Genomic DNA, 23242 nt, shown 5'->3' on the forward strand with positions numbered 1-23242 from the left:
CGCAGCTAGCTGCGTAGAGCCCTACAACGCCCTTCTCGCCCTCACCGGCGTTTTAGACAGAGGGGGGGGGGCCCTTTTAATGGACAACTCCGCCCTCGCGGCTCTCTTTTCTAGAGCTACTTCTCGCTACCCTTTCACTCAAGACCTCAACAACATTATAGCCCAGGCCCTCTCCAGTGAGTCCCACAGTTCTCTCCAGCTTTTCTGCGTCTCCAGGGGCCCCTGGGGGCCCCTGGGGGCCCCTTTGGGCCCCTGGGGGCCCCTGGGGGCCCCTGAGGGCCTCGGGGGGCTCGTGGGGGGTCCTGGGGGCCTTTAGGGGCCTCTTTAGGCCCCTGGGAGGCTCTGGGGGCTCCTAGAGAATTTGCGGGGGAGCTAGGGGCTTTTGGGGGCCCCTGGGGGCCCTCTTGGGCCCCGACCTCAGGGGCCCCAGGGGACCTTGTTGGTTTCCTGGGGCCCCCCGGGGGCCCCTGGGAGGCCCCCGGGGGCCCCCGTGGGGCCCCAAAGAAGCTCCTGGGGGGCCCCCGGGGGCCCCGGAAACTTTCTTTTTGGGTGGAAGGCTGTGGGGATCTTGTGAAGTGTGTGGGTTTGGAGTGTACGTACACGTTGGAGTGTACGTAGACCTGGCGTGGTGTGTGGGGTGGCGCAGGCGTTACTCTTTCTCTGCGATTTCCTTCTGCTGCTACTTGCTGCTTGGGTTCGCTGCTGAGCAATTCGGTGCCGCTGCCATCTTTGGCGCTGCTGTCAGCTTCTTACTTTCCGTTGGCAGCAAAAGAGCTGCTGCCTTTTCTCAAAACTTCCACCAAAGACACAACTTTAGAAGTTTTCAAACAAAGACAGTTTCTCTTCTCCGCGCCCTACACCCGCGGCATGTTCCTCACCGCCAACCTCTTCTACAGGTAGCAGCTGCCTCCCTGCTGCTGCTGCTGCTGCTGGGGGCCGTCTGCTGCTGCTGCTGCTGCTGCTGCTGCTGCAGCGAGTGCTGCGGCGGGTTTTGTTACTCCCGTGTGGCTGTTGGGGCTGCTGCGGATGCAGGTCCTCGTCCTGTGCTTCTTGCTGCTGCGGCGGCAGCTGTTGCTGCTGCTGCTCGTGTCACTCCAGCCACAGCTGCTGCTGCTCTCGCCTGCGTTCTGCAGCAGCCGCTCTTGCTGCTGCTCACGTTCCCCCAGCCGCCGCTGCTGCTGCCGTTACAGCTTTTACGATTGCAACAGCTGCTGCTGCTGCTGCGCGTCTTGGTTCTGCTGCTGCCTCTCGCTGCGGCGCCCTGCTGCTCTTTTCCTGACACGCTGCTGCCGCTGCAGTCGCTGCTGCTGCCTCCGCTGTGCTGCTGCTGCTGCGGCTTCTCTGCTGCTGCTGCTGCGTCGGCTTCTCTTCCGCTGCTGCTGCTTCTCTCCTGCTGCTATTGCTTCTCCCCTGCTTCTCCTTCTTGGTCGCTAGCGTTGCCTCCGCCGCCGCTGCTGCTGCTGCTGTTTTATCTCCGGCGCTGCTGCTGCTGCTGCTGCTGCTGCTGCTGCTGCTAGTTTTGCCTGAGTGGGAGTGGGTTGTTTGTTTTGCTGCAGAGGCGCTGTGGCAGCAGGGGAAGTGCAGGAGGCGCTGCTGGCAGTGAAGTCGCAAAAGCTGCATGCATTTGTAGACTGGATTCCCACAGGGTTTAAAGCCTCTGTGTGCCCCCAGAGGCCCCTGGCGCCTTCGGGGGGCCCCCTGGGGGCCCCCAGCAGGGCCTGCTGCCTCTTGGCCAACCACACGGCCAACGCAGCACAGATCAGCAGCACAATAGAAGACGTTCAAAAAATGCTGGCCAAAAGGGCCTTTGTCTTCAGGAAAGTCCAGCCCGAGGGCCCCCACTTGTACCCCCAAGGGGCCCCACGTTTGCTTCCAGCTTCCGCAGCTGCAGCGGGCAGCGCGCTCTTGCTGCTCCCGCTGCTGCTGGTGCTGCTGCTGCTGCAGCTGCTGCTGCTGCGGAAGTGAGCTGCATGCCCTTTGGGTGAGATTTTGGGGCTGCGTTTGGGGCTTGCATGCAGGTATTTGAGGGAAGGGCTGGAAGAAGGCGAATTTACAGAAGCCCTAGAAAGGGGAAAAGCCCTAGTGGAAGCTTATGAAGAAGCTGAAGTTGTTTATGAGTATTATTACCCTGAAGAAGAAGAGCCCGAGGCCAAGGGGGCCCCCGAAGCACCTAAGCTCAAGCTGACGCACTCACAGGCAAGCCTGCGCGCCTGCTGCTCACGGCGCTCCAGCTGCTGCTGCCCCTGCTGCTGCTGCTGCTGCTGCTGCTGCCCCTGCTGCTGTCCTGCTGCTGTCCTGCTGCTGCTGCTGCTGCGGCGGCGGCAGCAGCAACGCGAGGTGCAGCGAGTAGAGACAGAGACGCAGAAGGAGCAGAAGCCTGGGAGCATCCGGGCGGCTGTTGCTCAAGGCACAAGTACCAACAAAGCACGCAGAAACAGCAGCAAGAGCAATGGCAGCAGCAGCAGCAGCAGCAGCAGCATTGTGCAGCAATGTGTAGCATTGCATATCTGCAGGCGTCCGAGACAGCTAGTATTGTGGAAGATGACTTCTCTCCAAAGTCTGAGGCCACCATAGTGGCCCCAGAAAGTACTGAAGACATTTAAATTGCCTCTTAGAAGCCCTAGGGGTGCCCCCAGGGGCCCTGGGGCCCCCTGGCTGGGGGCCCCCCCGGCTGCCTGCTGGGGGGGCCCTTTGGGCGTTTCTTGTTGGGGGGCCCCCCTTATTGGGGCCCCTACGGGAGCCCCTCACCTTACATTTCAACCTGTGCCTCGCGCATTGTAAAGAAGCTGCTCAAAGTTCTGCTGCTGCTGCTGCTGCTGCTGCTGCGCTTACAATAATGAAAAGTTGGCTTAGGTTATTGGGAGACCAGGGTTGAGCTTCCTTCTGTTGCCGCCACGCGAGCAGCAACCACCGGGTCTGCAGCAGCTGCAGCAGGTGCAGAGCAGCAGGTGCAGCAGCAACGGCAGCAGCAGCCACAGCACCAGAATTAGCATTAGCAGCAGCTATGTTTTGAGAACGAATGCTACGGAATGGGACAAGTTGATCGAAGGGCCCGCCTCCCGTCGCGGCAGAACGGTTCTTCCTGCAGCTGCTGTTTCTGCTGTTGCTGCTGCTGCTGCTGCTGCATTCTTTGGGGGCTAGCTGCTAGGCTGTCAAGACCATCCAGTGCTGGTGCTGTTGCTGTAAAAAGTCTCAGTGCAGCTCCTGCAGCAGCTTGCTGCAGCTGCTGCAGCAGCTTGCTGCTCTGCTTCTCTCTAAAACCAAATCCTAAGGCCCATGTGTCCTGAGCTCTGAGCTGCTTCTTCAGCAGCAAACGGATTTGCTTCAGCAGCAAACAGATTTGCTTCAGCAGCAAACAGATTTGCTTCGGCAACAAACAGATTTGCTTCAGCCTCAAGAGGCTAAGGATGCCGCTAGAGGGCATTTAGTGTGCTTTGCAGGGCATTTTAAGCCTGTACTTTGACATCAGAACTGCACTTGCTGCTGCAGCGGCTGCTGCTGCTGCTGCTGTTGCTGCTGCTGCTGCTTTGCAGTAGCGACACTAACTGCAGAGGGTAGAACTGCTGCCGCTACTGAGTAGGCTGTTGATGAGTTGCGCACGGGGTCTAGAAACTTCTAGCTGCTGGAAAATGGAAGAAAAAACGGGGAACTGAGCGGCTGCTGCTGCTGCTGCTGCTGCTGCTGCTTGTCTTGCTTCCCTTTACCGGTGCTGCTCCTCAGCAGGGCGGCCAAATCGTTCCGGGAGAAGAAAAGAATCCCTCAGTCTCCAGATGCTTCGAGACGTCGGAGAGGAGGATATATGGAGAAGAATTAGTAGCAGCAGCAGCTGCTGCTGCTGCAGCATTTGCACTTGCTGCTCGCTCTCGGCGACTGTGGAGTGGCTCCCCATCGTCTTCTGGTCCTGCTGCTGCTCTAGCCCTTAATGCAGCAGCAGGTGCTGCAGCTGCTGCTGCTTCTCTGGTGTGCTTTGGGTGGGTCTTCTGCGGCTCCATCAGCAGCTGGAGCTGCAGCAGCAGCTCCCGCTTCCGCAGCTGCAGCAGCCGCACACTGCAAGACAGCAACAAGTAGCAGCAGCAGAAGAAAAAGTAGCAGAGGTGAATGGCCAGCAGCAAACGGTCAGGGGCCCAACTGGCAGTGACTCCCCGGGAGCACAGCAGCAGCAGTGCAGCGTCAAAGTGCTGCTGCAGCAGCTGGTCGCAGAGCCGCACGCTGCGCAGCAGGGGGCCCCCTATTAGCAGGGTATGAAGTGACAGGGGGGCCCCCATGTTGCTGCAGAGCAGCAGCAGCAACGCTGCAGCTGTTCCCGCAGGAACCGCGGGATCGTCTGCTCCCGCGGGCATCTCCAGGGGAGCGATATCTTTTCCTGCTTGCTGCTGCTGCTGCTGCCGTGCTGCAGCCTTGGCCCGTTTGCGGCAAGCTGCAGCAGAAACGCAAAGCAGGCAAGCAGCCTGGGGCAGCAGCAGCTGCTGAGAGCTGCAGCAGAAATAGCAGCACATCTCGAGGCGGCTACCGCAGCAGCAGGAGCCTTGAGACAGCAGCAGCAGCAGCAGCAGCAGTTGCAGCGGAAGCAGCAGCGGTGCTTACAGCAGGATGTGCTGCTCCTGAGGCAGAGCAGACTGCAGGTGGGCAGCAGGAGCTGCAGCAGCGACAAAAGGGGGGGCAGGCAAAGCAGCAGCCGCAGCGCCACAGCAGCCACGTGGGGCCCCAAAACACTGTGGGGGCCCCCGGGGGCCCCCTCGTGGGCCCTGACAAAGGCGAAGCCCCCCTGGGGGCCCCCCGGAAGGGCCTCCAGGGTCAGCAGCAGCGCATGCAGCGAGGCCAGCCGCAGGCAGCCGCCAATAGCAACAAAGGAAAAGTCCAGAAAAGGAACTTTCATCCAAAAGAAAAGAACAGCTTGGCCCAAGGCCTGCAGCGACAGCAGCACCAGCAGCAGCACGCTGCCTTCCCCCAGCACTACTTCTATGTGCTGCTTGTAGGCTGCAGCGCCGCCTACGGGCTGCAGGTCTTGCTGCTGCTGCTGCTGCGGCAGCAGCAGCAGCAGGAAGGGGCGAAGGATCAAGAGAAGCTTGGCTATGTGGGGCGCTGCAGCAACAGCAGCAAGCAGCAGCTGCTGCTTGCGGCTGACATATACCCCGTTATCTATCACTGCAGCGAAACCCCTCCCCCGGGGACGCAGCAGCAGGAGTAGCAGCCGCTGCAGCAGCAAGCCTACGCCAACACCTTTGAGGGGAAACGTGGGCAGCAGCAGCTGCTGCTGCTTCCTGCGCACAGAGTCCAGCAGCTGCTGAGGCGGGGGCAACACTGCTCCTTTTGAATGGCCGCACTGCAGCTGCTGCAGCATCATGTCCTGCAGCCAGTTCTGCTGCTGCTGCTGCTGCTGCTGCTGCGAGTGTGCGCGTAGGCGCCCCTTGCGCACAAACCTCACCAGCCTTGAGGCTTGGCTGCAGCGGCAGCTGCTGCGGGCTGCTGCTGTGTCACCTCTTTCTCTGCGCTCCAGCTCCGTGGGGACCCCATCAGCAGCAGCCTCACCAGCAGCAGCCGGAGCTGCAGCAGCAGCAGCAGCAAAGGGCATCTGTGAGTTGTCTGTTCTGGTCACAGGGCAGCAGGGTGAAGGCGTTTCCAAGGAGCTGGTCGTGCTGCGGGCGCACCCTCCTGCTGCTGCTGCTGCTGCTGCTGCTGCAGCAGCAGAGTCAGGGTCCCCTGGCAGCTTGCTGTCAGTTGCATGCAGACTCAGAAAGGCCTGGGCTAATGGCAGGTTTTGTCGGGGGCCCCTGGCCCTGGGCGTGAGGCTGAGGCTGCGGCGCTGGGGGGGCCCCCCGGGGCCCCTCTGGGGGCTGTTGGGGGCCCCCGGCAGCTGCTGCAGCAGCTGCGGGGGGCCCCCCCCAGGGCTCAGGGCCTCGTCGCCGCGCAGCTGCTTCGGCTTGAACTGCAGCGCCTGCTGCGAATGAGCCAGGGGCCCCTCAGGGTCACTGGGGGGCCCCAGCGGGGGCCTCTTCCAGCGGCTGAAGGGCCAAAAGTCCAATAAACTGATTGGAGGAGAAGTTAGACTTGTTCCTGTCATTGTTTCTTCTTCGAGGGGCCCCCGCAGCCCAGAGGAGGGGCAGGAGTCCAGGGCGACTGTTTGAGGTGGCAGCGGCACGACCAGCTGCGGCGGCTTCTGCTGCTGCTGCTGCTGCTGCTGCTGCTGCTGCTGCTCGCTGCTCTGCGGCTTCTGGTCCTGTTGCTGGGCAATAGAGAGCACTGTGGAGCGGCGGCGGCCCGCTAGCGCCCGCAGCGAAGACAGCCGCCCCCCAATTCTCCTCTCGAAGTGCCTGTGCCCGTGTGGCTCTGCTGCTGCTGCTGCTGCTGCTGCTGCTCCGTCTTCTTCGGGCGCTGCTGCTGTTGAGTCGTTGGCAGCAGTTGCTGCAGCAGAAGAAGGCAGGGCAGCCGACCGGCACTGCCTGAGGCCTTCGGGCCTGTTGTGTTCCTTATGAGCTCTTCTCCATCTGGCGAGGGTGGCAGCTCTGGCCAGCAGAGGCCTAGGCTGCGGCTTTGCTGCAGTTTTAGACTGCGCTGCTGCTGCTGCTGCTGCTCCTTCCTGTGGCCCCTCATGCTGCTTCCCCAGCAGCTTCAGGAAACGCAGGGGCCCGTGACTCATGAACCGCTGCAAGGGTTTTCTTTGTTTGTTTTGCTGCTGCGTAAGGGTTTTCTGCAGCAAACAGGGAAGTAGACCCTAGGGTGGGGGCATCTGCTGCTTCTGCAGAAGTTGAACTCAAAGAAGCCTCCAGGCTTGCGGGACTAGCAGTGAGAGGAAGCCCCAGGAGGCGCAGCAGGAAGGCCTGCTGCCGCTCGTTGACAGCAGCAGCAGTAGCAGCAGCAACTTCCCTCGCTCCTGCTGCTGCCCCAGTCAAGCTGTCTTCCCGCTGCTGCCCACGTCTCTCCAGATTTGCTGCTGCTGAGCTGCCGTGCTTCCTCCGTCCGGCTGCGCCTGCTGCAGCGCGGGTGCCTTTTGCGGGAGAAGCCTCCGCAGCAGCAGCAGCAGCAGCAGCAGCGGGAGCAGCAGCACGCGCAGCGTCGACAGGAACAGGAGGCTCCAGGGGCCCCGGCGGAGTGCCCGCAGCAGCAGCAGAACGAAAGGCAGCAGCAACGGGAGGCGCAGCGTCAGCAGCAAAAGTCAAAACTTCTCTTTGGAGCCATCTGGCATCTTCTTTTTCGGCTAAGACGCACTGGTGCATGCGGAGGGGCCTCAAGGCCAGCCACACGAAGTTCTTCAGCAGCAAGGGGCACAGGGGGGCCCTTTCTTGGGGGCCCCCCTGCAGCAGCACAGCCAGCCTGAAGGCCAGCCCAGGAAGGTCTATTAGAAACAACCCCACTAAAAAGGCATGCTTGGCAGTTAGAAACACATCGGACCCCACAGAGGAGTTGCTGCTGCGCAGCCAGTTGGGGTCGCTGCCTTCAGGCGGGGCCTCCAGGGGGGCCCCCAGGGAGGCCCCCAGGGAGGCCCCCAGGGAGGCCCCCAGGGGGGCCCCCGCAGGGCCCCCGGGGCCCTCGCGGGGGCCCACGCGGGGGCCCCTCGCCCGCAGGTCCGCGGGGAACGCAAAGCCCAGCAGCAGCAAAGCAGCAGGCAGCAGCATCAGCATGCAACTGGAGAACATCAAGAGGGGCCCCTGGGAAGAACTGTAGCGCCCACGCAGGTCTTGGAGCAAAGCTGCAAAGCCCAAGCACAGCCACCCAAAGACTGCAGAGGTAAGCAGCAACAGTCCCCGAAAGCGACCCCTGCGATCTCAGCTAGCTAGCTAGCTAGCTGGCTAGCTGGCTAGTTATCCAGCTGGCTAGCTGGCTAGCTAGCTAGGTCGCTAGCTGGCGAGCTAGCTAGCTAGCTAGGCTGCTAGCTAGCTACCTATCTAGCTCTAGCTAACCAGCAGCCGCAGGAGCTCTGGGTGGCCAGATAGCTGGCTAGCTAGCTAGCTGCCTAGCTGGCTATTGAGCTGCCGCAGGGGCCCTGGGTGGCCAGCTAGCTATAGGAAACTAGCTGTGTGTCTAGCTATAAGTGACTACACCTCAAGAAGGCGCTGCTCAAGTAGGCCACGGCTTTTCTTAGAAGGGCTTCAGACCTCCAAGGGCTCAAGGCCTCCCTGGACCCTCTGAAGCCCCCTAGGGGCCCCCAGGGGGCCCCCCTTGGGGGCCCCCAAGGGGGCCCCAGGGGGCCCCCAGGGGGCAGGGGAGCCTGGGGAACGCCAGGAGGACCCACCTAAAGCAGAAGAAAAGGCAGCAGCCAAGTCGAGGAGGTCGAGAGTCAGGACGAGAGTGAGGTCTACGAGGATCATAACTCGGTTTGCAGAGGGGCCCCTCAAGGGGCTGGCGCCCCAGGCCCCCTTGTGGGGTGTGGGGGCCCCGGGGCCCCCCAGGGGCCCCTCGGAGTAGAGGTAGGAGCAGGCCACGAAGGACAGGAACACCAAGGGGGTCAAGAAGACGCAGCAGCTCGCCAGGTAAACAGCTGTAGAAGCAGCGCAGCAGCAGCAGCAGCAGAAGCGGGCCTCAGCAGCGTGGGGCGGAGGGGTGGGGTGTGGGGTTCAGGTGTACGTACAGCTGCTGCGCAAGCTGCACCAGCCTCACTTGCTCTGTCTGCACTTGAAAAGATAAGGTAAAGGGCCTCAAAGCGGTGGGTCTTGGGGGCCATTTGGGGGGCCCCCCAAATGCCCCAGACAAAAGGGCATGCAGCCAGTTTCACTGCCAAGAGGCAGCAGTGCAGCAGCCACTGCAGCGAGCAGAGGGTTCCCAGTCGGTCTTTCGCAGCCACTGCAGGAAGCAAAGACACAAACAGGCCTGCGCAGCAGCAGCAGCAGCAGCAGCAGCAGCAGCAGCAGCAGCAAGCAGCAGACGCAGCGAACGCCAGCTTTGTGCTTCTTGATGCAAACGCAAATTCAAATCTTTTAACGAAAATGCGACCAATTCGATCTATGAGCCCTTTAAATGCCACAGTAAAAACAAGTGCACACACACACATATACATATTATATATAATATATATATATGTATTTATACATATATATATATATATATATATATTATATATATATATGTATAGGTATGTATACATATATGCATTTGTCTGCATGCATACATATATATACATATATATGCATCCATATGCACTTGTTTTGATAATGGGATTGAAGGGGCTCAAACATCGAACTGCATGCGGCTACATTATGCCATATATGCTGCAGCTGCACTTTGCCCCGCTGCTTCTGCTACTTCTGCTGCTGCTGCTGCTGCTGCCGCTGCTGCTGCTGCTGCACATAAAGTCAGGAGGACCCTCACCTAGGGCTATATCGACGGCGAGGAAGACGCTAAGGTAATGAGTGTGCCCCCAGCTGGCCTCGGGGGCCCCGGGGGCCCTCCTGCTGCTGTCTCTGAGCAGCAGCAGCAAGCTCAGGGCAACTTGCTGCAGCCCGGAGAGCCAAAAGGGCACAGCAGCGGGCAGCGGCTGCAGCAGCTGCAGCAGGAGGGGCCCCACACCTCGACGCCCCATTGGTCGCTAGGGCTCACCATCCCAGAGTTTCCAGTTTTCAGGTTTCCCCGCTATTGGGACAGCAGCAGGAGTTTGTAATTGTTATTTTACTTGAAGTCGGAGTTTGGAAGACAAAATAAATAAAGAATGCAAACTAAACCGCTCTGTTCGCTCCGGAGGTGACCCTCTGGCCAAAGGGGGCCCCCAGGGCCCCCCAAGAGACGGAGGTTAAGGGAATTGGCGGCTCTGGAAGTTTTATTAGTTTTTGTTTAGTGTTGAATTCAGGTGTACGTACACCCCAGCTGCTGCCGCCAGCTGAGGCAGACAGGCAGCAGCTAGCGAGCAGCAGTGACCCTCCGCTGGGATCGATCGATCCCAGCTCCGCAGACTGTGTTTGAATCCGCTCCAGCTTCCCCACAAAATTAATTCTAAATTTCTCTTTCTGCAGCGAAGCTTCCCCAGCGCCCCGCAGAAGAGCGTGGGGCCCCTGCAGCTGCTGCAGGGGGAACCGCTGCAGCAGCAAAGCAGCAGCAAAGGGGTCCAAAAGGGCCCCTTGCTGCTGCACTCAGCACTTGTGGGCAAATGGAATACTCCCGGAGACAAAAGCTGAGAACAAAAGCCAGAAAGACAGGCAGCAGCAGCACAGCAGCAGAAGCCATACCAAAAATGCTGCTGAGAGCCAGAGCCTAGGATGGTTCAAGGCAGCCTGCTGCAGCGCCGCTGCAGCGTTTAGACGCGGGAACCCCCGCTGCAGCAGCAGCAGAAGCAAGTCCTGCTGCTGCGACAGCTGCAGCGGGAAACAGCGTGCTGTGGGTCAAGAGAACCCTGAGACGCAGAGGCCCACAGAAGCAGCAGCAGCAGCAGCAACGCAGCAGCAGCAGCGTAAGCAAAAGACACTAAGTGCTGCAGCAGCGAGTGAACACGCAACGCCAGTGAGAGCCGAAGGCGGGATAGGGGCCGCAGAAAGACGGGGCCCCAAGTACCCATTGTATCTCCGCCACTGCCTAGGGTTTAGGGTTTAGGGTTTAGGGTTTGCTCGCCTCCACGGGGCTGTCAGCAAACCCAGGCCGCCACCGCTAGCCTCTGCTGCAGCGTTGGCTGTGGCAGGCGCTGCACAGCGCGTCGAACCCCCGCTGCAGCAGCAGCAGCAGTTGCTGCTGCTGCAGCGGCTGCTGCAGCGTCTAGAAGCTGTACTGCAACTATGCTGGGCTGCCCCAAATCTGCCTAGCTAGGATATTTCTTATCGGGGTTCTGCTTGTCTCTTAGAGCAGCAGCTCGCTGCAATTTGCCCACAACTGCGTTTTCTTATTTCTCATTCATAACTAGCTATCCCTTGCACAGCCCCCTGCCTACTGCGCGCTGCTGCTGCTGCAGCTGCTGCTGCTGCTGGCGCTGCCGCTGCTGCAGCAGGCGCTGCTGCAGCTGCTGCTGCTGCGGGCGCTGCTGCAGCTGCTGCTGCAGCTGCTGCCGCAGGCGTTGCTGCAGTGGGTGGTACCAGTAGGCAAACTCACGGAAGGCAGCCGCTCGCTGCTGCTGAGCAGCAGCAGCGAGGAAGCCTTGCTGCTACTGAGCAGCAGCAGCAGCAAAGCCTCGCTGCTTCTGTCCTAAAAAGACACCCCAAAATGGCTTAGGTGTGCCTTGCCCGGATCAGTCTAGCGGAGCAGCTGGGGGCAGCTGCTCCTTTTGCTTCGAGGGGCTCCGTTGGAGCCTCCTCAGCTACTGCTGCTGCTGCTGCTGCACCTGCTGCTGCTCTCGCAGGAGCAGCAGCAGCAAACAGCTTGTCGCGGGCCCAGCAAACCCGGGACCCTAGTTGATTAAAGGTTCACCCCCGCAGCTCTTTCGCTTGAGTTGCTGCTGCGGTTTGGACCCAAGCTGGGTGCCCATAAAATAAGGAGCAACGGGAAAACGCTGTGTTGTCGCTGTGAGTTTGGCTTCGGCTGCAGCAGCAGCAGCTGCTGCTGCTGCTGCCGCTGCTGCTGCTGTTGCCGACGCTGTTGCTTGTGCAGCCGCCACAGCACGCGCTCTTTCTGTGCCTGCAGCAACCTCCTTGCTGCTGCTCACGCAGCAGCAAACTCCGTTGCTGCTTCGGCTGTGGCGCTCTTGCTGTGGCTGCTGGATTCGACGCTGTTGCTGCCGCTGCAGTGACGCTGTTGCTGCTGCTGCAGCAGATGCTTGTGCTACTGCTGCAGCGGCTCTCTTGCTTCTGCTGCAGTAGAGTCTTGTGCTACTGCTGCAGAGACGCTGCTGCTGCTCCAGTATCGCTGTCGCTACTGCAGCGACACCGTTACTGCTGCTGCAGCACAGGCTTGTGCTGCTGTTGATGACGCTGTTGCTACTGCTGCAGTGAGGCTCTTGCTGCTGCTGCTGCAGTAGTTCTTGTTCCTGATGCTGCAGTGGCGCTGTTGCTGCTGCTGAGAACGCTGCCGATCGTGCAGTAGATGATTTTGCTGCTGACCCTGCAGTGTCAGCTGCTACCGTTGCAGAAGGAACTGCTGCTGCTGCTGCAGCAGCAGCAGCTGCTGCTGCTGCTGCTGCTGCAGGAAACAGTGCCGCTGCAGCAGTTGACGCTGCCTTGGCGCTGCGGTGTTGAGGATAACGCTGCCGCTGTTTCTCTTGTAGTCGCTGCCTGGGCTATTTTGCTGCTGCTGCTACGAGTGCTGCTGCAACACTTTTCGCCCCTTTATCGCTGCCTAGCCTGCGTTTGGCTGCTTCTGCTGCTGCTGCTGTTCGGGTGTCTGCGCAGACACCCCCACGCGATCTTCTTCGCTGTCCCAAATCAAAGATACCCCGGCGGGGGCGCAAACATCGCTGTATTGTTTCCTGCTGCTGCTGCTGCTGCAGCAGCAGCAGCAGCAGGAAACAGAAGCGCCAGAAACGATGCACGCTCTCTACCGCTGAAGGGGGGGCCACTCCGCGGTGTCGGCGCAGCAGCTGCGGGACTCTAAAGCCTTCCTGCCGCTGCTGCTGCTGCTGCTGCGGTGGCTGCTGCTGCTGCTGCGGTCGCTGCTGCTGCCGCCAATACTGCTGCGGTGGTGCTGAAGCTGGCTTGAGGTAAAGGCGAGTGAAGGTCCAAAGCAAGCGGAAGCTGTTGAGGGTCGGTAAGGGCGTAGCTGCTGCTGCTGCTGCTGCTGCTACAGCTGCTGAAGCTGCTGCTGCTGCAGTACCTGCTGCTGCTGCCACCGCTGTAGTGAAGAGGAGAGCACTTGGGACTATGGCGCTGCTGCTCTGCCAGTGAGCTGCAGCAGCAGTGAAGCCCTTCTGCGTCTCCTGGCTGCTGCTGCAGCCAAGGATTCTGTGGGTGTCGCTGCCGTCCCCCTTTGTACGCCGCTGCTGCTGCTGCTGCTGCTGCTGCTGCAGCTGGCGGACAAAGAAAGGCACATGAAGACTGTTTCAGGTGGAGCTGGGTCTTTCTGCGGGGTCCGCAGCAGCAGCTGCAGCAGACACTGCGGGCAGCAGCATCTGCTGCAGCTGCTGCAGGCCTTAGCAGCTTGGGAAGGTGTGGTCGGTTTGGGCAGCGTAGGGTGTCGCCGGCTGCGCCGTATACCCTTTTGCTGCTGCTGCTGGGGGTGCTGCTGGGGACTGCGCTGCTGTTGCTGCTGCAGGGTCCTGAAGGCTTTCGTGGAGCTGCTGCTGCGGCTGCTGCACGGGCGTGGCTGCCGCATGGACGTTGAATCTCTGGGGCTGCTGCTGCTGCGGCAGGGGCGACTGGGGCATGTGCTGCTGCAGCTGCTGCTGGTGCTGGTGCTGCTGCTGCTGGTGCTGCTGGTGCTGCTGCTGCTGGTGCTGCTGCTGCTGCTGGCGCTTGGTGGGCTGCTGCGCAGCAGCAGGGGAAATGAGATGCATGGCCGCGTGTCTTTCCTCGCCCTTTTTAATGGACACGTTGAGGCGTTTGTTGCTGACGAGGCAGTTGTTCATGGCGTTGACAGCAGCAGCAGCAGCAGCAGGAGTGGTGTAAGACACGAAGCCGAAGCCTTTGTTTCTGCCGCTTTCTTTGTCGAGTGCAACATAACAAGACACAACAGCTCCGAAGCCCCCAAAGGCACTCAGCAGCTGCTGCCTCCCCCAGTCTTTGGGAATATGAAAGACGAAGATGTTGGCCCCTGGGGGCCCCGTGGGTTCGCTGCCAATTTGGAGGAAGCCGCCCCTGCTGCTGCTGCTGCTGCTGCTGCAGCCGGCGCTGCAGCTGCACAGCACGTCGAACTCCGGCGGCTTCTGCCAAGTCGTGACGTTTTCTGCTGCATTGTGGTAGTAAGGCATGCAGTCAGCAGTGAAGTATTCTCTCCAGGGGCCGGCTTGCCTGGGGTTGAAGTTCTTGGCTGCTGCTGCTGCTGCTGCGGCGACGGGGGAGAGGCGCTGCTGCTGGAGCAGGAGCTGCTGCTGCTGCTGCTGCTGGAGCTGCTGCTGCTGCTGCAGCTGCTGCAGCAGCTGGGGCGGCGGCTGCTGCTTGACCTTGGTCTCGGCGAAGCGCACGTCCACGGGCCGCGAACAACCCCGGAAAGTGTGTTTTCCAGAAAGAGACTTAATTGCAAAAAGAGCTTCTTCTTTGTACTTGTACTTGATGAAGGCGCAGCCTTTGCTGCTGCCCCCGCTGCTGCTGTCCCGCAAGATGAAGACTTCCTCCACGGAGCCGTAGGCGCTGAAGAACGCCCGCAGCTCCTCTTCTGCTGCAGTCCGCGGGATCGACCCCACAAACAGCTTCGCCTTGTCCACCCCCCCGTCAGCAGCAGCAGCAGCAAGCCCCAGTCTTTCTGCTTCTCCTGCTGCATACTTCACAGCGATGGGGCCCGAGCCCTCCTCCAGCGACAGCACCCCGTGCAGCGCGCGAATCGCCGCGTCCGCAAACGCCAGCGAGCCTGCGAAACCCAACCCCAAACCCCAAACCCTAAACCCTAAACCCTAAACCCTAAACCCTAAACACTGGAAACCCGAGCCCCCGCGCGCGCAGCCACGTTCAACTCGCCCTGGCGGGGGGCCCGCGCTCGCCAGAAACACGCAACCCGGCGCCCCGCAGAAAGAGCCAACCGAACCCCAAACCCTAAACCCTAAACCCTAAACCCTAAACCCTAAACCCCGCGCACGGCGGCCTACGCGTGCGCGCGGGCCGCCCGCTGCTGCGCCCTAGGCTAAAAGAGGACTGCGGGCGCGCCTGGAGGCGCGCGGAGCCCAGGAGGCCCCAGGGCTAGGGTTTAGGGTTTAGGGTTTAGGGTTTAGGGTTTGCGGACTCATGCGGACGAAGGCGCCGTTGCGGTGCTTGTTCGAACTCTTCTCCCTTATCACCAAACAATCCGTCACAAGTCCGAACTCCGAAAAGACCCTCCGCAGCTGTTCCTCCTGCACGGAGCGGGGCACGCGGCCCACGAAGAGCTTGACTTCCACGGGCGGGGCTTTGTGCGGCAGCACGTGCTGCTGCTGCTGCTGCTGCTGCTGCTGCTGCTGCTGCTGCTGCTGCGGCTCTTCCTGCTGCGGCGGCTCGGCGGCGGCCTGCTGCTGCTGCGGCTGCGGCGGGGCCGGCTGCTCCTGCTGCTCCTGCTGCTCCTGCTGCGGCTCGAACGGAGAGCCGTTTACGCTGCTCACTTTGCCCGGCTGCGGGTCCTCGCGCTGCTGCTGCTGCTGCTGCTGCTGCAGCGGCGGCTGCTGCTGCGGCGGCGGCGGCTGCTGCTGCTGCGGCGGCTCCTCTTCCTGCACCTGCCGCTTGAAGCTTTCCGCCTGCACGGCATGCTTCGGCTGCTGCTGCTGCTGCTGCTGCGGCTTCTGCTGCTTCTGCTGCTGCGCGTCATCGTGGTTCAGCAGCAAATGCTGTTGCTGCTGGGGCGGCGGATTGTCTGCTGCTGCAGCGGAAACAGCTCCTCCCGTTACTCGTGTACTCATACTGGCAAGCGTGACGTGCGTGCTGAAGTTGCTGCTGCTGCTGCTGCTGCTGCTGCCGCTGCTGCTGCGGCTTCTAATGCTCTTGTAGTTACTCTTGGGCAAGTGGCACTTGAACAGCTCCGGGTAGCTGCCTTCGCTGCTGCTGCCTTTGATGCTGCTACCGCTACTCCTGCTGCTGCTGCTGCTGCTGCTACTGCTGCTGCTGCTCCCTTTGCGGGACTCCCGCTGCGTCGCTGCGCTGGACTGTCGCTAGAGGCCCTCGAAGTCTTGGGTGGAGGGCGAACGCTGCTGTCGGGCAGTTGCTGCTGTTACTGGCATTGCTACTGCTGCTACTACTGCTGCTGCTGCTGCTGCTGCTGCCGTCGTCGTTCCTGTCGACCTTGCTGCTGCTGCTGCAGCTCCCACTGCGTACTGAAGTGCAAAGGGCGGCCCTGAACAACCAGCAGCAACACAACAAGACACACAGCCACAACGAGGCTTCCTGCCTGCTGCTGCAGCACGCAGCGCCCCACGCGGCGCAGCAAGTGAATATAAAGCTTCTGCAGCAGAGCAGCAGATTCCGCCTGCTGCGGAGGCGCCTGACGCAGCGGGGAGCAGCAGCAGCAGCTGCTGCTGCGGCAGCTGCAGCGGCTGCTGCTGCTGCTCAGCAGAACCCTGTGTCTGCTCCGCCCTTTGGGGCTGCGACTGCTCATCTCTAAGCAACTACGAATACTCTGTACAAACATGGCCTCAGATGCGCTATTGAGGCAGGACAACCAGCTGTTGCTGCTGCTGCTGCTGCTGCTCTTGTTGCCGGTGCTGCAGCTGCTCGCGTGACTCCCCCTGCAGCTCCCCGCCCCGCGGAAACCTGGCGTATGGCATATCCAGCTAGAAGCAACAGCAACAACAGGTACACCAGCCGCAACTGCAGCAGCAGCAGCTGCTGCTGCTGCATGTTGGCCCTATTACGAGCACGCAACACCTGAGACCTGCCTATACGCCCCAAAATCTGCTGCTGCTCACCCCGGCTCCGCTTGCTGCTAATTCCCCCCTTACTAGAGGGTCTGCATTTGGAAAATGCGCTGTGGAGTTTGAAGTTTATAACCCTGTGGCTGCTACTGCAACAGCTGCTGCTGCTGCTGCTCTGTGTTGCCGCCGCCGCCGCCGCCACAGCAGCGGCAGCAGCAGCAGCGCGGCGGTCCCCGTGCGCCCGCTGCCGCCGTGGCTGCTGCTTCTTGTGCTGCTGCTGCATCGATTCCGCTAGTAAAGCATGCATTACATTTTAAAAAAGCCATTTATTGCATTAATATGCTAGGGAAGAGCAGCAAGACTTAGAGCAGCAGCAGCAGCAACAGCAGCAGCAGCCGCAGGAGTAGTTTGCTGCGGTGCGATAATCTGCCGCAGCAAACTAAGGCCCTTTGACGTAAATAGTCCAAGGGACTCCCTTCAGCCTCTGTTTATTTCCAGGGATATTTTTGAAGAATTCGTAACGGAAAAGAAATACAAAAGAACCTTTGTGCGGCCAAGACACCGCAGAGTCGCCAGGGGCTCATTTCTGACAGCTAAGCAGGTGCTGCAGCAGCAAACGCGCGCAGCCCCTCACTCTTTGCCCACCCACTGCTTCCTACCCTTTTCTCTAGATACTCAGGGGCCCCTTCTGGCGCCAAAGGGCTCCCGGGGGGCCCCTAAATTCCAATTGGGGTACTCAGCCAGCCCGCTGCGCATGCAGCGGGAGGCCCGCAAGGGGCCCCCAGCAAGCCTGCTTCCCCAGCGCTAGCCACACTTGAAAAGAAGCCAAGAGAGGCTCATAAAGCAGCTAGCAACACAGAAAACGTACACACGGGGCCCGGGGGCTCCCAAGGGGCCCCCGGGGCTGCCTTGCAAAGCAGTCACAGAAATAAACTCTGTAGGAGTAGCAGCGCCAGAGCAGCACATGCACATTACCATAGGGGAGTGGCAGGGACAGCATCTAGTGTGGTCCACAGGTCTTGTTGCAGCGGGGGGTACAGCACGTGCTGCTGCTGCTGCTGCTGCTGCTGCTGCTGCTGGTATCGTCGCTTTTGCTGCCGCAGTCTTCTGTGGCCTCCCAAGAGAGGCGCAGCAAGGATGGTGGGCCTCGAGGTGTCTGACGTTAAAAAGTACCGGCAGGTTAATGGCAAGGTGTGCTGCTGCTGCTGCTGCTGCATCTGTTGCCCAAGGAAGGCACCTGCTGCCGCAGCAGCTTCTGTCACTACTGCTGCTGGCGCTGCTGCTGCTGCTGCAGGACTGGTGGTTTGTTAGCTACGCGGGAAACGACGAAGCCTACTCTTGGCAGCCTGGGGTAATCCGCAAACGCATGCATTTCAGCAGCAGCAGTGCAGCAGACGCTGCTGCTGTTGCTGCTGCGCTTTTAGCCCCAAAACATAGTCAGAGTCCACCTAGATGCAACTTCTGTTGTTCACGCTGCTGACAAGAAAAGACCGAACCTCGCTATTCATGCTGCTGCTGCTGCTGCTGCTGCTGCTGCTGCTGCTGCAGAGTGAAGTGCAGCGCGCCTCTGCTGATGTACGTTCCACAATGGCGGAGATGAGGACGAGGTACATAAGGACTCACAGTTTCTCCCAGGAAGGTGTCTTTGCTTCTGCTGCTGCTCCTGATGCTGCTGGTGTTGCTGCTGCTCGCGCGAAAGCCCCAGCAGCAGCACCAGCAGCAAGAGCTGCAGCAGCAACAAAGACAGGGACACAGCGCATTCCCAGGCAGCAGTAGGCTGTCCACGTAAAGGAACCGACGGGGGGAATGCAGCAGCAGCAGCAGCAGCAGCCGCATCTGTTGCAGCAGCAGAGACTCTGTGAACGGGTAGATGCACAGTGGAGCGCAGCTGCGTGGGCTGCGAGTTCTGTCACGTCTGTGCCGCACGCGTGCTGCTGCTGCTGCTGCTGCTGCTTCTGCTGCTGCTGCTGGGGGGTGTTCTGCTGCGTTCCAGGTGGCTGCTGCAGCAGTACTACAAACGGCAGTGCCTCATCGGGGGCCTCTGGCTGCTCGCGGGGGCCCTCCTGACCCTCGTGGGCTTCGGAGTCCACATGGCCTGGGATGACCTCAAGGGGGCCCCCTTGGGGTCAAAACTCTACACTTTGACTTTGCCTTGCTGCTGGTGGCTGGTGGTTTGCTGCTTCCTTTCCGTTTGCTTCGGAGTTGCTGCTGTCACTCAGTCCTTCCGCCTCCCCCGCGGCCTCCGCGGCAGACAGTCCGTCCGCTCCGGCGTTTCTTCCCGCAGTCAGTCCCAAACCCTAAACCCTAAACCCTAAACCCTAAACCCTAACCCGTAATCCCCGTAGGCGCGCAGGGAGCCCTCGGCGTTCCACATACGCGGCAGCAGAAAGCATCTAGAGCTGTTGCTGCTGCTGCTGCTGCTGCTCGCGAATAGCTGCGAGCACTCTCTTGGCCATTTGTTAGGGCCATTTCCACCAGAGCCAGCTGCAGCGGCAGCCTCAGCGGGCGCAGCACTAGGCTGGCTCAGAAATAGCTGCAGCAGTAGCAAGTGACAGCAAGTCAGTGGCTAGCTGGCACCGGCTTGGCCAGCCAGTCCGCTAGCTAGCCAGTTCGCTAGCAGCTAGCCAGACAAGGAAGGGCGTAGGATGCAGCACACGCAGTATTCATGCTGGCTAGCTAGCCTCGTAGCTCGAACGAATGTTGCACCCCTTCTGGCTAGCTAGCTAGCCAGCTAGCTAGCTAGCTAGCTGGCTAGCTAGCTAGCGGGCTAGCTAGCTGGCTAGCTAGCTGGGTGCAAGGCCGTAAGCATCGTGGCTAGCCAGCTGTTCACATTTGCTGCTGCCATGAACAGGCAGCCGTTCCCCCTCAGTCTCAAGGCGGAGAAGAGCAGCTCCTTTCGGAAGGAGAAGACGTGCTGCTTCCCCTGGGAGCGCAGCAGCAGGAGCAGCAGCAGCAGCAGCAGACGGAGACCAGCCAACTCTGGGGGAAGTGGGCATGGAGCCAACAACGGAAAGCGGAGGCGACAGCAGCGGCAGCGGAGGCGCCTTCAGCTCTGACGAGCAGCAGCAGCAGCAGCAGCAGCAAGCCTTCGGAAGCCAAGAAATAAGACCCGGACTTTCAAAAGCAATTGGAGATGGACCCCTCAACAGAAAGCTGACGCCTCGGCCCTCTGGAGAGGCTTTTGCTTCTCCGTCTCGCGCTGAGTCGGCAGCAGCAAAAGAGGGCGGCGCTGCTGCAGCTCTCAGCCGGCACAGCAGCAGCAGCAGCAAAAGACAAGGTAGCCTAGTCAAGCACAGCTCCACCCGCGGCAGCAGAAGGTAGCTACTGATAGCAGCAGGCAGCAGCTAGTTCTGCTTAATTCCCCTGCACTTGAGCAGCAACAGCGGATGGCTAGCTGCACAGCTCTTCGCCGTTGTTCTTTGCTGCTTCTCTGGCTAGCCAGACAATGTGTGGCTAGCCACAACTTTGGCTGGCAGCAAACGCATTTCCTTGAGTAGCCAGCTGCTCAGCGAAGGCTGCTAGACCCTAAAAGCGAGACTGTAACGGTCCTTTCTAGAGGCTGCAAAGTGCTGCAGCTCGTGAGTCGTTGCTGCTGTCAATGACCCCCGCTGCCAGTGTGTGGGGTGCAGCTGCTCCCTCATCTGCTGCTGCCTCTGCTGCTTAGCTGCTCCTAATGCTGCTGATGCTTCCCATAGCTGCTGCTGCTGCTGCTGCAGCTTCATCTTGTAGTAGCCGCTGCCTTGATCCTTGGGCAGATCTGCTGTCGATTGGCACCACCTCAAGCGTGGCTTCCGGCTGCTGAAGATCAACCCCTCAAAACCCACTACACATTCCGCTGGAAAAAAGACATTTCGGCAATAAGCGCAAAAGAAGCTAGCAGTAGCATCACGTTCCGGCGCAGCAGCAGCAACCGCTGCAGCAGCAACAGGGAGAGCAGCAGCAGGAGCAGTTGACTCTGGACCCCAGAGTGCCGTCTGCGTGTCTTCTCTCATGAGCCCCATTAATGCATTTGAGGCTTGTTTTGACAACTTGTAGCTGCTAAGAAACGTGCGAGCCGAATGATGCAGTGGCAGCAGCTAGAGCATTACACACCAGCAGCAGTGGCAGCAGCAGCAGCAGCCGCAGGAGCGCGGTCCCGGGACGTCTTGTGACCCCGAGAGTTGTTGACCAACTCTGGCTGTCTCCTTAGCTAAAATTTTCTTGCTGCTTTAATTTTGTATTTGCAGCATCAGAGAGTGCGTTGCTGCCGCAGCAACGGCTGTTGCTGCTGCTGCAGCGGGAGAAAAAACTGATATGCAGCTGCTGCTCCGATTTGCGTGGCAGCCTTGAAATCGGCATATTTCAAGGGTGCTGCTGCCTCTGCTGTGTGCCTCCTGAAAAAAGTAGCTGCAGCAGCAGCTGCTGCTGCGTGCTGCTGCATATTGATACTTTGTGTCTCGAGGGCCTGCAAGGCCCTCTGAGCATTTTCTTTGTCTTCCTTTATTACCCACAGTAGGCAGCCATGACTTCCTTCACGCAGATGCTGCTGGCCGCGGCAGTTTTGCTGCAGCAGCAGCAGTGGGTGCAGCACTTTTCCTGCAACGCCCTATCCTTTCACCGGGACCCGTCGGCAGCAGCAGCAACTGCTGCGGCAGCTGCTACTCTAGCTGCGACAATGCAGCTGCCTAGCATAGATCTGCTGGCAAAGCCACGGCACTGCCCTTCAGTGGGGCCGCAGCAGCAGCAGCAGCGGCTGCAGAAGCAGAGGCGCAGCTCAGCAGCATTCATAGGGCCCCACGCTGCTGCAGCTCCACTGCAGCACGCAGCTCCTTCCGCGTATTTTTCTGGTGCAGCTATTCCAGCAGCAGCAGCAGCAAATGCAAGTACAGTGAAACTGATAGGACCGACCCCAGCAGCACTAGCAGCGGCGCCTGCAGCAGCAGCAGCAGCAGCAGGAGCAGCAGCAGCTGAGTTACCTTTTAGGATAGGGCACGGCTACGACTTGCACCGACTGTCTAGTGATCCCAAGGAGATGACAGGTGAGTTGCTGCTGCACCTCTTTCAGGTGTTGCTGCTGCAACTACTACTGTTGCTGCTGCTACTGCTGCCGTTGTAGGCAAGCCAACTTTGCCTCGGTGCTGCAGCAGTTGCTGTTGGCGCTGCCGCTAGGGCTCCCGCCGCTGCTGCTGTCAATTTTTCTGTTGCTGCTGCTTAGTTTCCTGCTGCTGTTGCTGCTCAAGCCCTTGAGCGTCACTCACGTGCTGCTGCGCTGCTGTGCTGCTGTTGCAGGTCCTCTCATACTATCGGGCGTTTCCTTTGCCCCAGAAGCTCCAGCAGCAGCAGAGTCAGCAGAGGCGAAGCAGCAACAGCCGGAAGCAACTGCAGCAGCAGCAGAAGGCGCTGCTGGGGAGGTTCAAAGGGGGCACCGCTTCATCTCAGTTGCTTCCTCGGGCATTAGGCGTCTGCTGCAGTACGGTGCATCCGTGGCCAGCAGCATCAGCAGCAGCAGCAGCAGCAGCCGCAGCAGCAACAGCTACTTGGGCGTCGTAGCGCACTCAGATGGGGACGTGGTGCTGCATGCGGCAGCTGACGCTGTATTTGCTGCAGCAGGTGCTGCGGACATTGGGCAGCAGTTCCCTGACACTGCAGCAGAAAACAAAGGCCGGAACTCTCGAGAGTTTGTTGCTGCAGCAGTAGCAGCTGCTGCTGCAGCAGGGTACACAGTGGCGCAGATGGACGTCACGCTAATGCTGCAGCGCCCCCGCATCAGCAGCAAGAAGCAGCAAATGATAGACACACTTGCTGCTGCTCTGGGCATCAGCAGCAGCAGAGTTTCCCTTAAAGCCAAGACGGGGGAAGGCGTGGGACCTGTTGGCCGCGGCGAGGCGGTGGAGTGCCACGCGGTGGCGCTGCTGCAGCGGCAGGTTACAGGCGCAGCCCCTGATGCAGCAGCAGCAGCAGCAGAAGCGGCTGCAGACTGATGTTACTGCGCGCTAGTGGCCGCAGCCTGCTGCTGCTACCCTTCGATCACGCTGCTGTCGCAGCCACAGCAGCCAGTGAATCTCTTGCAGCTTAGAACGATAAGGACGCGCTGCTTCAGTTGCTGCAGGTGTGCTGCAGTGTGCTGCAGCTGTGCGGCAGCTGTGCTGCAGCTGCGGCAACAGTGCTGTACCAGGGCTTGTCCCTGTTCCTGTTATGTTGCATGCTGCAGCTGCTGCCTGACTGCAGTAGGAGTGGCCCGCGACAGGATTGCCTGCAGGGACTGCAGCAGCAACAGGAGTTGCCAGCAGCAGCAGCTGTAGCAAATGACTGCAGCAACTGCAGCAAACACAAGTAGCAGATGCTACCCAATAGCACTTCTTACGAGGCCTCTAAGCAACTCACGGCTTAAGTGGAGGCTCACAGTGACACTAAAGGATAAACCCTATATTTTGTTGCTGCAATATCGCGTGCGACTGCAGCACCACTTGCTGCAGCAGCAGTACGGGGCGCGGCATGACGGCCTGCTGCAGCCGCCGCACACATTCGCCAAAGCTTACGCTCCCTCTACTCGTGCTGCTGCCGCTGCTGCAGCTGCCGCTGCTGTAGCAGGTTGACTCGTGTTCAACCACACTTGGTGTACACTGGGGAAGTACCAGATATATCACGTAATGATGCAACTTTTTATTCAAAAAGTTTTCCATATAGAGCTTGGCACCACCAAGAAGGGGGCGCCAGTAGCTCAGCTATTGTTTTTTGCTGCCTAAAACCTACAGCTGATGTGAAATCGCTGTATACTGCTGTATCCATCAAGTATATGCCCTACTGGATACACCAAATAAGCTAAAAGCAGCAGCTGCAACGACAATTGCTGCATTAACTGCAGCGGCGAATGAGGTGCCACTGTGCAGAAGGGGAACACGCAGCAAATCCACTGCCTGCAACGCTGGCTGCTGCACTGGCTGCTGCAGTGGC

General features: G+C 60.1%; 8 protein-coding genes across 8 annotated transcripts in view; 3 read left to right on the forward strand and 5 right to left on the reverse strand.

Moving 5' to 3' along the window:
- The window catches only part of ENH_00084350 (Tubulin alpha-3 chain, related), a gene marked incomplete at both ends in the record, with an annotated part of 2992 nt that extends 2092 nt beyond the window's left edge, over positions 1 to 900 (forward strand). Inside the window, 2 exons of the mRNA XM_013577914.1 lie at positions 6 to 176; positions 647 to 900. Coding sequence (XP_013433368.1) covers positions 6 to 176; positions 647 to 900 — 425 coding nt within the window. The remainder of the gene's footprint in view (positions 1 to 5; positions 177 to 646) is intronic.
- A 252-nt stretch (positions 901 to 1152) lies between these two features.
- ENH_00084360 (hypothetical protein) lies at positions 1153 to 2387 on the reverse strand (the record flags this gene model as incomplete). Its single annotated transcript, XM_013577915.1, has 2 exons — positions 1153 to 2061; positions 2187 to 2387. The coding sequence occupies 2 exons, from the start codon at positions 2385 to 2387 to the stop codon at positions 1153 to 1155; spliced, it is 1110 nt and encodes a 369-aa protein (XP_013433369.1).
- Positions 2388 to 12702: 10315 nt separating this feature from the next.
- On the reverse strand, positions 12703 to 12873 carry ENH_00084370 (hypothetical protein; the record flags this gene model as incomplete). The annotated part of the gene is made up of 1 exon (XM_013577916.1): positions 12703 to 12873. The coding sequence occupies one exon, from the start codon at positions 12871 to 12873 to the stop codon at positions 12703 to 12705; it is 171 nt and encodes a 56-aa protein (XP_013433370.1).
- Positions 12874 to 12973: 100 nt separating this feature from the next.
- On the reverse strand, positions 12974 to 15361 carry ENH_00084380 (RNA recognition motif domain-containing protein, putative; the record flags this gene model as incomplete). The annotated part of the gene is made up of 2 exons (XM_013577917.1): positions 12974 to 14346; positions 14716 to 15361. The coding sequence occupies 2 exons, from the start codon at positions 15359 to 15361 to the stop codon at positions 12974 to 12976; spliced, it is 2019 nt and encodes a 672-aa protein (XP_013433371.1).
- A 332-nt stretch (positions 15362 to 15693) lies between these two features.
- Positions 15694 to 16086, reverse strand: ENH_00084390 (hypothetical protein, conserved; the record flags this gene model as incomplete). Its single annotated transcript, XM_013577918.1, has 1 exon — positions 15694 to 16086. The coding sequence occupies one exon, from the start codon at positions 16084 to 16086 to the stop codon at positions 15694 to 15696; it is 393 nt and encodes a 130-aa protein (XP_013433372.1).
- A 1194-nt stretch (positions 16087 to 17280) lies between these two features.
- Positions 17281 to 17817, reverse strand: ENH_00084400 (hypothetical protein; the record flags this gene model as incomplete). The annotated part of the gene is made up of 2 exons (XM_013577919.1): positions 17281 to 17546; positions 17769 to 17817. The coding sequence occupies 2 exons, from the start codon at positions 17815 to 17817 to the stop codon at positions 17281 to 17283; spliced, it is 315 nt and encodes a 104-aa protein (XP_013433373.1).
- A 79-nt stretch (positions 17818 to 17896) lies between these two features.
- On the forward strand, positions 17897 to 19630 carry ENH_00084410 (hypothetical protein, conserved; the record flags this gene model as incomplete). The annotated part of the gene is made up of 3 exons (XM_013577920.1): positions 17897 to 18081; positions 18303 to 18592; positions 19161 to 19630. The coding sequence occupies 3 exons, from the start codon at positions 17897 to 17899 to the stop codon at positions 19628 to 19630; spliced, it is 945 nt and encodes a 314-aa protein (XP_013433374.1).
- Positions 19631 to 20810: 1180 nt separating this feature from the next.
- ENH_00084420 (2C-methyl-D-erythritol 2,4-cyclodiphosphate synthase domain-containing protein, putative) lies at positions 20811 to 22269 on the forward strand (the record flags this gene model as incomplete). The annotated part of the gene is made up of 2 exons (XM_013577921.1): positions 20811 to 21327; positions 21578 to 22269. The coding sequence occupies 2 exons, from the start codon at positions 20811 to 20813 to the stop codon at positions 22267 to 22269; spliced, it is 1209 nt and encodes a 402-aa protein (XP_013433375.1).
- Positions 22270 to 23242: the final 973 nt, after the last annotated feature.

The sequence above is a fragment of the Eimeria necatrix genome, genomic scaffold (assembly GCF_000499385.1).
Source record: "Eimeria necatrix Houghton genomic scaffold, Enh_scaff95, whole genome shotgun sequence".
Classification (NCBI taxonomy): domain Eukaryota; phylum Apicomplexa; class Conoidasida; order Eucoccidiorida; family Eimeriidae; genus Eimeria; species Eimeria necatrix.